The sequence below is a fragment of the Pseudophryne corroboree genome, chromosome 1 (genome assembly GCF_028390025.1).
Source record: "Pseudophryne corroboree isolate aPseCor3 chromosome 1, aPseCor3.hap2, whole genome shotgun sequence".
Lineage (NCBI taxonomy): Eukaryota > Metazoa > Chordata > Amphibia > Anura > Myobatrachidae > Pseudophryne > Pseudophryne corroboree.
Window position 1 is genome coordinate 357,901,056 of NC_086444.1, and position 16,039 is coordinate 357,917,094.

The window sequence follows — 16,039 nt, forward strand, 5'->3', positions numbered from 1 at the left end:
GGATTTTAGGTTTAAAATGGGCCTGACCGAACCATCCGGCTTCGGGACCACAAATAGGGTTGAATAATACCCTTTTCCCTGTTGGCTCAGGGGAACCCTGATAATCACTCGCTGTTGACACAGCGTTTGAATTGCAGCTAGCACTACTTCCCGCTCTGGAGTAGAAGCTGGTAAAGCCAACTTGAAAAATCGGCGTGGGGGCACCTCTTCGAATTCCAGCTTGTAGCCCTGGGAGACTATTTCTATCACCCAAGAGTCCACGTCTGACTGAACCCAGACTTGGCTGAATAGTCGAAGGCGTGCCCCCATCTGAGCGGACTCCCGCAGGGGAGCCCCAGCGTCATGCGGTGGACTTAGCGGAAGCCGGGGAGGACTTCTGCTCTTGGGAACCAGCCGCAGCAGGTGTCCTCTTGCCTCTACCCTCACCTCCGGCGAGGAAAGAGGAGCCCCGACCTCTTCTGGATCTATGCGACCGAAAGGACTGCATCTGATATTGTGGGGGTTTCTTTTGCTGTTGGGGAAAAAAGGTAAAAAGGTCGACTTACCCGCGGTAGCTGTAGAGATCAGGTCCGCGAGGCCGTCCCCAAACAATACATCACCTTTGTAAGGTAAAACCTCCATATGCCTTTTTGAGTCTGCATCCCCCGTCCATTGGCGGATCCACAAGGCTCTTCTTGCCGAAATAGCCATAGCATTGGCTCTTGAACCCAGTAAACCAATGTCTCTTTGAGCGTCCCTCTTATATAAGACTGCGTCCTTAATATGAGCTAATGTTAACAAAATTCAAAATTGTATCCCTATCTAGGGTATCAAGGTCAGCTGACAGTGTATCTGTCCAAGCTGCTACTGCACTACATACCCATGCCGACGCAATTGCCGGTCTAAGCAAAGTACCAGTATGAGTGTAGATAGACTTTAGTGTAGTCTCTTGCCTGCGGTCCGCAGGGTCCTTGAGGGCCGCTGTGTCAGGAGACGGTAGCGCCACCTTCTTGGAAAGGCGTGTTAAGGCTTTGTCCACTGTGGGAGAGGATTCCCAACTTACCCTGTCCTGTGTAGGGAAAGGGTACGCCATAAGAACCCTTTTGGGAATCTGCAGTTTCTTATCTGGAGTTTCCCAAGCTTTTCCACATAACTCATTCATTTCATGGGAAGGAGGAAAGTTTATAACTTGTTTCATTCCCTTAAACATGTGTATCCTCGTGTCGGGCACCGAGGGCTCATCAGTGATATGTAACACATCTTTTATTGCAATAATCATGCACTGAATACTTTTTGTCACCCTGGGGTGCAACCTTACTTCATCATAGTCGACACTGGAATCAGAGTCCGTGTCGGTATCTGTGTCCCTTATTTGTGAGAAGGGATGTTTCTGAGACCCCGACGGGTCCTGTGAGTCGGCACAATCTGTAGATTGATTACCTGCCGACGCTCTGGACTCTGCTTTGTCCAGTCTTTCATGCAGTGAAGCTACACTAGCATTTAACATATGCCACATATTCATCCAATCCTGAGTCGGCACCGCCGACTGAGACACACCACTCATCTGTTTCACCTCCTCTTTGGATAAGCCTTCCGTTTCTGACATGCCGACACACGTACCGACACCCCACACACACACACTGGGATATAACTATAAGGGGACAATTTCCCCAAAGAAGGCCCTTTGGAGAGACAGAGAGAGAGTATGCCAGCACACACCAGCGCCAACTGACCCAGGGAAAAAAAAAACAAAATAGTGCTTTTACATATAAATGTATACAGAATTCCCCACTCACTGCGCTTTAAATATGTGCCCCCCTCTCTTATTTTCAGCCCTCTGATGTTCAGCAGGGGAGAGTCCGGGGAGCCAGCGTTCTCTGCAGCCTCTGTGGAGAAAATGGCGCTGGTTAGTGCTGAGTGATCAAGCTCCAACCCCTCGCGCGGCAGGCTTCAGTCCCGCTCGAGATTTTGAAAAAAAAATGGCAGGGATTCGTAGTTTAGCCTAACTACATGCTTCTTGCCTAAAAACGAGGTTTATTGCTGCCCGGCGCGCGCGCGCCCCCCCCCCCCCCCCCCCCCCCGCGCCCTGCACCCATCAGTGCCATGTGTGTGTGTAAATGTGGGAGCAATGGCGCGCAGCAGGTACCTCATGAAGATCTGAAGTCTTCTGCCGCCTGACGTCTTCTGCCGCCTGACGTCTGCCACCTGACGTCTTCTGATCTGTCATACTCACCCGGCTTCTTTTTTCCGGCATCTGTGAGGAGGATGGCGGCGCGGCTCCGGGACGAACCCCAGGGTGAGACCTGTGTTCCGACTCCCTCTGGAGCTAATGGTGTCCAGTAGCCTAAGAAGCAGAGCCCTTAACTCTTAAGAAGTGGGTCTGCTTCTCTCCCCTCAGTCCCACGATGCAGGGAGTCTGTTGCCAGCAGAGCTCCCTGAAAATAAAAAACCTAACAAAATTCTTTTTACAGAAAACTCAGGAGAGCTCCTGTAATGCACCCTATCTCCTCTGGGCACAAGAGCTAACTGAGGTCTGGAGGAGGGGCATAGAGGGAGGAGCCAGTGCACACCATAATAGAAAGTTCTTTTAGGTGCTAATGTCTCCTGCGGAGCCCGTCTATACCCATGGTCCTTACAGAGTCCCCAGCATCCTCTAGGACGTAAGAGAAATTAGATTTTTGTACTCCCCTTAACATCCATTCCTTGGAATCCATCTGGGGGTCACAGCGGATGTTGACTGTGGGTAGATGGACTGGCCAGGAGTGTAGGCACTAAAAGTGTTAACTGGAAACTTCACCTCCCTCTAACCTCTCCGATCCCCCATGAGACCTCAATTTTGTCTAACTAAGATGCACAGGTTAAGAACCAGAAATAAACTACAGTAATAACCAAAGAGAATCAGAAACTGGAGAAAATAAACAGAACATGTAAGAACAACAAGACTGGGAGGGAACGCAGTGTCCCCCAGCATTACGAGAAAGGGATTTCACAGTGAGTACAAAAATCCAATTTCCCCTTTCATCCAATCCATAGCACACTGCGTATGTTGACTCTGGGACTTCACAAAGCAAGCCAATCAAGAGAAGTGGCAATCGTGGGGGGGGGGGGGGGGGTTGTCCAAAGATATCACATGCAACATCGTCCGTTAAGCCGTAAGTGAAATCTTAGGCCCAAAATTAGCCCACAAAGACCCGACTGCATAAGTGGAATGAGCCCGGTGAGAGGTAGAAACAGGTTTATCTGAAGAGACGTAAGCCTAGCAGATTGTAGAAGTAATCCACAAAGCAATGAAGTTTTTAGATGCCAGCCAACCACACTCAGGAGCATCAATCAAGCTCAATAAGAAGTCCATGCGACTAAGGCAATGACGTGCGGTCCAGGTAAATACAAAGTGCACGGACCACAGTCATAAGATCCATGAATGAAGACTGAGAGGCCGTAAAAAGACCCCTGTAAAGGCCATAACAATGATATTCTGATTCAGATGGAACCGAGAGACCACCTTTGATAAAAAAAAAAAAAAAAAGTGGCTTAGTCCTAAACACCACCCTAACGGAATGAAAGATGAAGGGGACCTTACAAGATAAAGCAGCCAATTCTGAAACCCATCTTGCAGACGAAATCTTCAAGGTAAGGTAGCACAGTTCAACTGTCTCCAGAGGCTCAACAGAAGTCTTCTGAATAGCTTATAGTACAAGATTCAGATCCCAAGGAAGACTCAGAGTCTGGATTTGGAGTATGCCCTGAAGGAAAGTCTGTACCTCTGGAATGGTAGCAAAACTCCTTTCAAAAAGGATTGATAAGGCCAAGACCCAACCCTTGAGAGACCCTGTGTTAGACCCTATTGAAGGAAGGATAAAAGACATGCCAAACGAAACAGCGGCAGGAAAACCCAAACGCTCAGAACAGAACGGATAGTAAATCTTGGAAGTGACCTGTTTACGAATCTGGGTCATTGTCTGGATCACTGGTCTAGAAAAAACACATGCTCTTAAGATCTGGGTCTCAACAGCCATGCTGTCAAAGCCAGATGACTTAAATCCAGGTTACAACATGGGCCCTGATGGAGTAAGTCCTCTTGTTGAGGAAGCTGAAACATCCACCTGCATGCCCTGAAAAAGGTTGTACTATTATAGATGGGGCCAGTCTAGAGCCACTAGACTAACTGGAAGGCCTTTCTGTCGAACTCGCTTGAAAACCTTTGATAGCATGGATAATGGTGGGAATAGATAATAAGAATTTACTCACCGGTAATTCTATTTCTCGTAGTCCGTAGTGGATGCTGGGTACTCCGTAAGGACCATGGGGAATAGACGGGCTCCGCAGGAGACTGGGCACTCTTTAAAGAAAGATTAGGTACTATATCTGGTGTGCACTGGCTCCTCCCTCGATGCCCCTCCTCCAGACCTCAGTTAGGGAAACTGTGCCCGGAAGAGCTGACATTACTAGGAAAGGATTTGGAATCCAGGGTAAGACTCATACCAGCCACACCAATCACACCGTACAACTTGTGATAACTATACCCAGTTAACAGTATGAACAACAACTGAGCCTCATTCAACAGATGGCTCATAACAAAACCCTATAGTTAAGCAATAACTATATACATGTATTGCAGAAAGTCCGCACTTGGGACGGGCTCCCAGCATCCACTACGGACTACGAGAAATAGAATTACCGGTGAGTAAATTCTTATTTTCTCTGACGTCCTAGTGGATGCTGGGTACTCCGTAAGGACCATGGGGATTATACCAAAGCTTCCAAACGTGCGGGAGAGTGCGGATGACTCTGCAGCACCGAATGAGCAAACTCAAGGTCCTCCTCAGCCAGGGTATCAAACTTGTAGAATTTTGCAAAAGTGTTTGATCCCGACCAAGTAGCAGCTCGGCAAAGTTGTAAAGCCGAGACCCCTCGGGCAGCCGCCCAAGAAGAGCCCACCTTCCTTGTGGAATGGGCTTTTACTGATTTAGGATGCGGCAGTCCAGCCGCAGAATGTGCAAGTTGAATCGTGCTACAGATCCAGCGAGCAATAGTCTGCTTTGAAGCAGGAGCACCCAGCTTGTTGGGTGCATGCAGGATAAACAGCGAGTCAGTTTTCCTGACTCTAGCCGTCCTGGAAACATAGATTTTCAGGGCCCGGACTACGTCCAGCAACTTGGAATCCTCCAAGTCCCGAGTAGCCGCAGGCACCACAATCGGTTGGTTCAAATGAAACGCTGATACCACCTTTGGGAGAAATTGGGGACGAGTCCTCAATTCTGCCCTGTCCATATGGAAATCAGATATGGGCTTTTACAGGACAAAGCCGCCAATTCTGACACACGCCTAGCTGAGGCCAAGGCCAACAGCATGACTACCTTCCACGTGAGATACTTCAACTCCACGGTCTGAAGTGGCTCAAACCAATGTGATTTTAGGAAATCCAACACAACGTTGAGATCCCAAGGTGCCACTGGAGGCACAAAATGGGGCTGAATATGCAGCACTCCCTTAACAAACGTCTGAACTTCAGGCAGTGAAGCCAGTTCTTTTTGAAAGAAAATAGACAGGGCCGAAATCTGGACTTTAATGGATCCCAATTTTAGGCCCATAGTCACTCCTGACTGTAGGTAGTGCAGAAATCGACCCAGCTGAAATTCCTCTGTTGGGGCCTTCCTGGCCTCACACCAAGCAACATATTTTCGCCATATGCGGTGATAATGTTTTGCGGTCACATTCTTCCTAGCTTTAATCAGCGTAGGAATGACTTCATCTGGAATGCCCTTTTCCATTAGGATCCGGCGCTCAACCGCCATGCCGTCAAACGCAGCCACGGTAAGTCTTGGAACAGACAGGGCCCCCGCTGTAGCAGGTCCTGTCGGAGCGGCAGAGGCCAAGGGTCCTCTGAGATCATTTCTTGTAGTTCCGGGTACCAAGTTCTTCTTGGCCAATCCGGAACGATGAGTATAGTTCTTACTCCTCTCTTTCTTATAATCCTCAGTACCTTTGGTATGAGAGAAAGAGGAGGGAACACATAAACCGACTGGTATACCCACGGTGTCACTAGAGCGTCCACAGCTATCGCCTGAGGGTCCCTTGACCTGGCGCAATATCTTTTTAGCTTTTTGTTGAGGCGGGACGCCATCATGTCCTCCTGTGGCCTTTCCCAACGATTTACAATCAGCTTGAAGACTTCTGGATGAAGTCCCCACTCTCCCGGGTGGAGGTCGTGCCTGCTGAGGAAGTCTGCTTCCCAGTTGTCCACTCCCGGAATGAACACCGCTGACAGTGCTAGCACGTGATTCTCCGCCCATCGAAGAATCCTTGTGGCTTCTGCCATCGCCATCCTGCTTCTTGTGCCGCCCTGTCGGTTTACATGGGCGACCGCCGTGATGTTGTCTGACTGAATCAGCACCGGTTGGTTTTGAAGCAGGGGTTCTGCTTAACTCAGGGCATTGTAAATGGCCCTTAGTTCCAGAATATTTATGTGTAGGGAAGTCTCCTGACTCGACCACTGTCCTTGGAAGTTTCTTCCCTGAGTGACTGCCCCCCACCCTCGGAGGCTTGCATCCGTGGTCACCAGGACCCAGTCCTGAATGCCGAATCTGCGGCCCTCGAGAAGATGAGCACTCTGCAGCCACCACAGCAGAGACACCCTGGCCCTCGGGGACAGGGTGATCAACCGATGCACCTGAAGATGCGATCCGGACCACTTGTCTAACAGATCCCACTGAAAGATCCTTGCATGGAACCTGCCGAAGGGAATTGCTTCGTAAGAAGCTACCATCTTTCCCAGGACTCGCGTGCAGTGATGCACCGACACCTGTTTTGGTTTCAGGAGGTCCCTGACCAGAGATGACAATTCCTGGGCCTTCTCCTCCGGGAGAAACACCTTCTTCTGTTCTGTGTCCAGAATCATGCCCAAGAACAGCAGACGCGTCGTAGGAATCAGCTGCGACTTTGGGATATTCAGAATCCAGCCGTGCTGTTGTAGCACTTCCCGAGATAGTGCTACTCCGACTAACAACTGCTCCTTGGACCTTGCCTTTATAAGGAGATCGTCCAAGTACGGGATAATTATAACTCCCTTCTTTCGAAGGAGTATCATCATTTCGGTCATGACCTTGGTAAATACCCTCGGTGCCGTGGACAGACCAAACGGCAACGTCTGGAATTGGTAATGACAGTCCTGAACCACAAACCTGAGGTACTCCTGGTGAGGTGGGTAAATGGGGACATGTAGGTAAGCATCCTTGATGTCCAGTGACACCATAAAATCCCCCTCTTCCAGGCTTGCAATAACCGCCCTGAGCGATTCCATTTTGAACTTGAACTTCCTTATATAAGTGTTCAAGGATTTCAAATTTAGAATGGGTCTCACCGAACCGTCTGGTTTCGGTACCACAAACATTGTGGAATAGTAACCCCGTCCCTGTTGAAGGAGAGGAACTTGGATTATCACCTGCTGAAGGTACAGCTTGTGAATTGCCGCCAGTACTACCTCCCTTTCCTTGGGAGCAGCTGGCAAGGCTGATTTGAGGTAACGGCGAGGGGGAGACGCCTCGAACTTCAGCTTGTATCCCTGAGATACCACTTGTAGAACCCAGAGATCCACCTGTGAGCGAACCCACTGGTCGCTGAAGTTCCGGAGACGCGCCCCACCTGTGGAGCCCCAGCGTCATGCGGTGGACTTAGTGGAAGCAGGGGAGGATTTTTGTTCCTGGGAACTGGCTGTCTGGTGCAGCTTTTTCCCTCTACCCCTGCCTCTGGGCAGAAAGGACGCGCCTCTGACCCGCTTGCCTTTCTGAGGCCGAAAGGACTGTACTTGATAATACGGTGCTTTCTTAGGCTGTGAGGGAACCGGAGGTAAAAAAGTCGACTTCCCAGCTGTTGCTGTGGATACGAGGTCCGAGAGACTGTCCCCAAACAATTCCTCACCCTTATAAGGCAAAACCTCCATGTGCCTTTTAGAATCAGCATCACCTGTCCACTGCCGAGTCCATAATACTCTCCTGGCAGAAATGGACATTGCATTAATTCTAGATGCCAGCCGGCAAATGTCCCTCTGTGCATCCCTCATATATAAGACGACGTCTTTAATATGCTCTATGGTTAGCAAAATAGTATCCCTGTCAAGGGAATCAATGTTATCTGACAGGGTATCAGACCAAGCAGCTGCAGCACTACACATCCATGCTGAAGCAATTGCAGGTCTCAGTATAGTACCTGAGTGTGTATACACAGACTTCAGGATAGACTCCTGCTTTCTATCTGCAGGCTCCTTTAAGGCGGCCGTGTCCTGAGACGGCAGTGCCACCTTTTTTGATAAGCGTGTGAGCGCCTTGTCCACCCTAGGGGATGTTTCCCAACGTAACCTGTCCGTTGGCGGGAAAGGGTACGCCATTAGTAACCTCTTAGAAATCACTAATTTCTTATCTGGGGAACACCACGCTTCTTCACACAATTCATTTAACTCATCAGATGGGGGAAAAGTCACTGGCTGCTTTTTCTCCCCAAACATAATACCCTTTTTAGTGGTAACCGGGTTAATGTCAGAAATGTGCAACACATTTTTCATTGCCGTAATCATGCATCGGATGGCCCTTGTGGACTGTACATTTGTCTCATCCTCGTCTACACTGGAGTCAGACTCCGTGTCGACATCTGTGTCTGCCATCTGAGGTAGCGGGCGTTTTTGAGCCCCTGATGGCCTCTGAGACGCCTGGGCAGGCGCGGGCTGAGATGCCGGCTGTCCCAAAGCTGTTACGTCATCGAACCTTTTATGCAAGGAGTTGACACGGTCGGTTAATACCTTCCACATATCCATCCACTCTGGTGTCGGCCCCGCAGGGGGCGACATCACACTTATCGGCTCCTGCTCCGCCTCCACGTAAGCGTCCTCATCAAACATGTCGACACAGCCGTACAGACACACCGCACACACACAGGGAATGCTCTGACTGAGGACAGGACCCCACAAAGTCCTTTGGGGAGACAGAGAGAGAGTATGCCAGCACACACCAGAGCGCTATATAACAGAGGGATTTACACTAACACAAAGTGAATTTTCCCCCAATAGCTGCTTATATCACCTTTTGCGCCTAAATTTATGTGCCCCCCCCCCTCTCTTTTTTACCCTTCTTGTAGTGTATACTGCAGGGAAGAGCCTGGGGAGCGTCCTTCCAGCGGAGCTGTGAAGAGAAAATGGCGCCGGTGTGCTGAGGGAGATAGCCCCGCCCCCTCCGCGGCGGGCTTCTCCCGCTTTTTTAATAATGTTAATGACGGGGGATTAGGCACATATACAGTTTATAACTGTATTATGTGCACATTTGCCAAAAAGGTATACTTATTGCAGCCCAGGGCGCCCCCCCCCCCCCAGCGCCCTGCACCCACCAGTGACCGGAGCGTGTGATGTGCTGTGGGAGCAATGGCGCACAGCTGCAGTGCTGTGCGCTACCTTATTGAAGACCGGAGTCTTCAGCCGCCGATTTTCTCCTGGTTCTTCCGTCTTCTGGCTCTGCAAGGGGGACGGCGGCGCGGCTCCGGGAACGGACGATCGAGGTCGGGCCCTGTGTTCGATCCCTCTGGAGCTAATGGTGTCCAGTAGCCTTAGAAGCACAAGCTAGCTGCAAGCAGGTAGGTTTGCTTCTCTCCCCTCAGTCCCTCGTAGCAGTGAGTCTGTTGCCAGCAGATCTCACTGAAAATAAAAAACCTAACAAATACTTTCTTTTCTAGTAAGCTCAGGAGAGCCCACTAGGTGCATCCAGCTCTGGCCGGGCACAGATTCTAACTGAGATCTGGAGGAGGGGCATAGAGGGAGGAGCCAGTGCACACCAGATATAGTACCTAATCTTTCTTATAAGAGTGCCCAGTCTCCTGCGGAGCCCGTCTATTCCCCATGGTCCTTACGGAGTACCCAGCATCCACTAGGACGTCAGAGAAATTCCATGCGGAAGGAATAGGGTGCTGTCATGGCCATGGCGTCAACATAGACTGTCTGGGAGTCTCAAGTGAGCCCTGTAATGGGGGAGCATGTTGTTCAAGCCAGTGGCCATGAGGTCAATGTCTGTCATGCCCCACTGGTTAGCAATCAGCTGAAATACGTCTTTATGGAGTTCTAATACTTAAGGATGAACGGTGTGACAACTTAGGAAATTTGCCTCTTAGTTCTCCGCCCCTGGAATGTGGATGGCAGAGATGACTGGAACCCAATGTTCTGTCCACCTGAGGATAAGAGTCACCTCCATCAATTGATTGAGCAACTAACATTTTATATTGCTGTTCAGAGATGCACAGATGTGACCAGCATTTGAAGGGCATGCCGGTTCTTGTAGTGACATTTGGAGGATATAGAGGTGACTGCAGGTGAGCTGGCTCTCAATTTAGATATATTTTTGAATATCCTATTATCCTTGGCATAACAACAACAAGCAATGATATGACCCAGAGTGGGTGCTTTATTATCATGCAACATTAGAGACAACCAGAATCAGGGAAGCCTTGCCAAAGCCAGGTGGCTTAACCAGATCTTTGGAAATATATGTAACTAAGATTTATGAATTTTCAATTATCATGTAGTGTTCAAGTCTTATCGCGGATACCTCTTGGTGTGCTGGGGAAAACTTTATTAATTTTTCTTGTTTAGAATAACCCCTCTCTTTCATTCACCTTAGAGGTATTATTAAATTAATTGAGCAGTTAGCATTATATATCACCTCCATCATTGCCGGACGACTCCTTGTTCCAACCAGCTTTTTTATTTAGACAACAGTAGTGGCATTGTCCGATTGAATCCGAATGTGTGGGCCTAGGAGCTCTGACTGGGTTTGAAGCAGATCGTTTCTGACTTTCCTCAATTCAAGGAAGTTGATGGCGAGGGTGGATTCCATCTCAAACCCAAGACCCTGAAGCTGATGACTGAGCGCAGGGAATCCATCTTAAAACTGAAGAAAAAACAGATGACGATTCAACTGCTTTAAATTCAGGATCGGAAGGAAGGACCTGTACAGCAAAATGATAGGATAAAAACCTAACCCTCACTAGTGGAAGGTAAATGAAAGAACCACTATGGACTCTATGAGAGACTGAAATGCAGTGAACAGAGCTTTCTGTCTGGAGAGGTCTAGGGGAAGAGGAGTGGCAAAAAAAATCTTTGGGGAATCGGACCATTCAAATCTAAGATGTAACCTCTGGTCAAAATGCCTTTACCTAAAGGTCCTGGGCTGACCGAAGCCAGGCATCCCAGAACTTGAGCAATCGGGCCTCAAATACCTGCAGAAGTGACTGGGTCCCCTGGCCTGCTCCTCTGAAGCCTTGAGAGTGGGACGGCTAGTGGCTGTGCAACCATGGGTCCAAAAGGCACCGCTGCAAAAGAAACCAGTCATTTCACAAAAGGACTGGTATCTTCTTTTGCCCGAAAATCGAAAGGAACAAAAATGATGTGTCTTGGATTTCAGAGCGGAGATGGGAAGATGGGGACTCTTTCCGCCAGTAGACTAAGATAATCGTAGTGACTTTAGGTCAGAACCGCTTGATTTTGGGTCAGCTTCCCAAGACCTGAGCTAAAGAGAAAGCCATATGGAAACAACCAAGGTAGAAATGCGAGATAGTGGGGAGACAGAAGCGTTGCCTACATAAACAGATGCATTCAGAGTATGGTCAAGTAAAGTACAGAAATATCAGTGTCAGCCTGGAGGCCAGCTGAAATCTGCTCCACCTAGTATTCAATGGCATTACTGACACGTGCAATGGCTAAAATAGGGTGAAGGGAGGCAACTGCAAAGGCGAACAAAGACTTAAGGAGCGCTTTACTCTTCCTGTTTGGCTTGTCTTTCAAGGGGACAGACTACTGAAAGATTACGGTGGCTTTTGTCAAACGTGCAGTTGGAGCATCTACCTGTAGTGGGACCTAGCAAGGAGTGGTGTCATCGTCTGCAAAGGGGTAAGAGAACCGAAAATGTCTAGATACATCAAACTTATCAGTCTTTAGCCAGGCTTCTTTTAAAACATCAGAAAAATGTGAAAAAGATGGGAACGTAGTTAATAACTTCATACGTTTAAATAAAGAGGAGGAAGTGACAGAATCAGAATCACCTGTAAAACCAGTCGTGACTGTAAGGAGCACTTCTTGCTATATACGGACCCAGTGGATGCAAGAAGCCTATCCACGGAAGCCAAAACCTTGGATAGTGTTCATGCTAGTCCCAATTTTAAAGTGTCAAAATGCACCCTGGCCTAATCGTGGTGCTCTGCTAAAACAGCCTGCATGATACCGTCCCCACCCACGGCCCGCAGTGTCCCATGGGTGGAAAAACTTTTGCCTGGTGAATAGATGCTGTGCGCAAATCACAGAGGAGAGCTTGGGGGAAGCCCAGCACCTCGGTAAGTGCTACAACCCCCCCACAAACCAGCCATGGCACCTTTCCGGGCGCTAGTTTGCTTTTGGAGCATGCAGAAAGTCCTCCCCGCATGTTAGGGGCCCTGTCCTGCACCTATTCTTTTCGGAACACTATTGAAAACGCATTTTCAAATGTTACGGGTCCACAAAGGGCTTGGTGGAAGAATCAGACGAAAACTGAAGCTCTGATGGGGCACAATAAGGGAGAAGTCTGAACTCAGATTGACGATCCACCTGTCGTGTACGTTCCCCAATGGCCTGAGGCATTGACCTAGCCCATTCTGGAATGGCCGGATGGTCTGCTACAGCACCAGACAGCTGTTTTGGCGGATCTTTATCAGAGACTGTGCACAGGTTCTGCGTGAGCCTTTGGTAACTTAGCCTTACATCTGGAGCATTCATAATATAAGACAGCAAATGGACGGTTTATTTTTGGAAGTCTTGTCTGCCCTCTCATGTCTGAATAACCGTCAAAAGCAACACAGAAAGAAAACTGTAGGAAAAATCAGACCTAAACACACTGACAATCACAAATTATCCTGCCTAAAATAATTCAGGAAGAATGTGCATACAGATATATTTCAACCCAGAAGATTATAACTAAATGCATACAACATAGGGACAAAAATACAAATCATGCGCTGCCTAAACTTAATAATAATAATCTTATACATAAAATTCATTGGTCTGTTTGTCTGTCCAGTTATGCATTCAGATACCCCTGCACCGACTTGGATGAAACCAACGCGAAGTGGTCCAGCTGGATCCTGGCAAAGTTTAGCGGGGTTAGGGTCCCAGTCGGACCTCCCATTGGTGTACTCTGGGCAGAACTTTGACCCTGTATGGCCTGTTCTGAGCCTTCCACTGGATGGATTTGGATGAAAACTTCACAGAGTGGTAATACTGGATCCCAGAAGACATACTAGTTGGGTTTGGATCCTAGTTAGACTTTCTGTTAGTGTTCACAAGTCAGAACTTTGACCCAGTGAGCCTGTTCTGGAACTTCCACTGGATGTATTTGGATGAAAGCTTCACAGAGTGACAACACTGGGTCCAAGAAAACATACTGAAGTGTTGAGGTCCTGTTGGTGTACGCCAGACAGAACTTGGGCAGTGGGTGCCGAGTTGATAGTCCCTTAGTGAAGGAATAATATTGTCTTGTACAGTAGGACCACAGGTCCCAGCAAGCCTCCCCCATATGCTGGTCCCCCTCTAAAAGAAATAATAAAATAAAGACATGACACCAAATATTTTTTTATACAGTACCTTCACCTGGGGTGGCAGCCTTTAAGCTTTTTTACATGGCCACCGGCAACCCCAGGACTTCCCAGTGTCTTCCCCTGGAGGGCGGTGGCCTTTAAGCTCTTTTGCATGACCGCTGTCATTCCAGGACTTCCACGCAGTCTTCTATATTCAGGCGGTCTTCAACGCTTCTCATCCGCTATCAGATTGCTTTCCACGTTCTCGTGCTACGGCCATCTTGCAGACATTTTTTTTAAATTGTAAACTGCGCCGCTGGTATTCTACACGCCGCCCGTTGCCAAACTCTGCAAAAGTGAAAAGTCCGGTCCCACCACCTTGCTTCCTGCCGCCATACCATACACACCTCCCGCCATCGTGACCACCGATTCCTGGTGCAGTGGCGGACGGTGCCAGGATCTCTCCAGATCTCGCACCGCCACCATGCTGATAGTGTGCTGGTTGGTTGGTCGGGTCTCCTAGTTTTTAAGCAGGTTTAAAAACTAGGAGACTCGACAGTCGACTAGGATCGGGTGTGCAGGTTGGTCAGCGGAGAGTACACACTTGTCCAATGTCGGGCAAACTGGTCGGTGGGGAGTCGGCTCTCCCAAGGATTGGACAAGTGTGTACCCAGCTTTACTCCTAGGCACTTAAAGAAAAAAACTGAGGTCTCAAGAGGGATGGGAGGGGTTAGAGTAGGGGTGGGCAACAGGCGGCCCGCGGGCCGGATGTGGCCCGCGGACCGATCCTGCCTGGCCCGCTGTGCCCCACCAGAGTGCAATGACAAGCGGCCCGACAGGCCGCTTGTCATTGCACTGCTCTCAGACGCGGCGCCGCTGAGGAAATCCCGGTCACGTCACAGAGTCAGCTGACCGGGATTTCCTCTGTTAGCTGGGCGGCACGGGGAGCGGGCACTGCAGTGACCAGGAGCGGCGGCCTGTGAGGAGGAGATTAAGCGGTGGCCAGTGAGGAGAAGCGGCGGGCAGCGAGCCGGAGCAGGAGAGGCCACATCAGTGGTGACTCCGGCCAGCAGCAGCGCGGATCTTCGGACAGCGGGGATCGTTTGTCACGGAGACAAACAGGTAAACCCCCTGTCCAGCCAACCCCTGGATCAGTGCTTAAGCTGCCATATAGGTTTAGGGGTGGGGAGGGAGGGGGATTAAAAACTGCAATATGGGTTTAGGGGAGGGGAGGAAAGGGGGGTAGGGACTGTCTGCCTTAATGTGTAAAAATGGGGGATGCTGTCTGCCGTAATGTGTAAAAATGGGGGATGCTGTCTGCCGTAATGTGTAAAAAGGGGGACGATGTCTGCCGTAATGTGTAAAAAAGGGGGACGATGTCTGCCGTAATGTGTAAAAAAGGGGGACGATGTCTGCCGTAATGTGTAAAAAAGGGGGACGATGTCTGCCGTAATGTGTAAAAAGAGCACACTGTCTGCCGTAATGTGTAAAAAGGGGACGCTGTCTGCCGTAATGTGTAAAAAGAGGGACGCTGTCTGCCGTAATGTGTAAAAAAGGGCACGCTGTCTGCCGTAATGTGTAAAAAGAGGGACGCTGTCTGCCGTAATGTGTAAAAAAGGGTACGCTGTCTGCCGTAATGTGTAAAAAGAGGGACGCTGTCTGCCGTAATGTGTAAAAAGAGGGACGCTGTCTGCCGTAATGTGTAAAAAGAGGGACGCTGTGTGCCGTAATGTGTAAAAAAGGGCACGCTGTCTGCCGTAATGTGTAAAAAGAGGGACGCTGTCTACCGTAATGTGTAAAAAGAGGGACGCTGTCTGCCGTATTGTGTAAAAAAGGGCACGCTGTCTGCCGTAATGTGTAAAAAGGGGACTCTTTTTGAGTATTTTGTGTGTGGCCCTCGAATATTCGCTGGAAGTGTTAAGCGGCCCCCCAGCTGAAATAATTGCCCACCCCTGGGTTAGAGGGAGCAGAATTTTTAGTTAACACTTATAGTGCCTACACTACTGGGCTGTCCCTCTACCCAATGTCAACATACGCAGAGTCCCCAGATCGCATTAAAGCGGAACAGAGGGAGAAGCTCTGATTACATCTAACAACATTTGTTTGAGCTTCATAAAAGTGACTGGTTTTATTGAACCTTCTACTGGTGACCCGTCATACATCTTTCCTCTTTCACGTTTGCATCCTAAAACATTCCTTTGTCCAACAGCAAGGGCTAAGCACATGGCAAGTAGTTACCTCAAAGCAGATATTCTCTCCTTCCTTGTCACAGTCCAGCCACAAGACAACATAGTCACATCCACGCCCTTCCACCTGGGAAAGCAAGAGAAACACAGGATAAACAGTTCTACCTCTACTAATAATACATGCCAAGCACTTAATATATTTATAGCACTTTGCTTACAGGATATCATAGGTGAAATTAAATGTAGTAAGTTTTTAATCATGAATGTCTTTAGAAGGTACTAAGGGGTATATTTACTGA

At 49.0% G+C, this 16,039-nt stretch overlaps 1 protein-coding gene across 2 annotated transcripts in view; it reads right to left on the reverse strand.

The window, feature by feature from the left end:
• The window catches only part of TOP3B (DNA topoisomerase III beta), a 195,793-nt gene that overhangs the window by 108,667 nt on the left and 71,087 nt on the right, over nt 1-16,039 (reverse strand). For both annotated transcript variants that reach the window (XM_063964784.1, XM_063964785.1), the window contains one exon: nt 15,793-15,867. In XM_063964784.1, the coding sequence (XP_063820854.1) occupies nt 15,793-15,867 (75 nt within the window). The remainder of the gene's footprint in view (nt 1-15,792; nt 15,868-16,039) is intronic.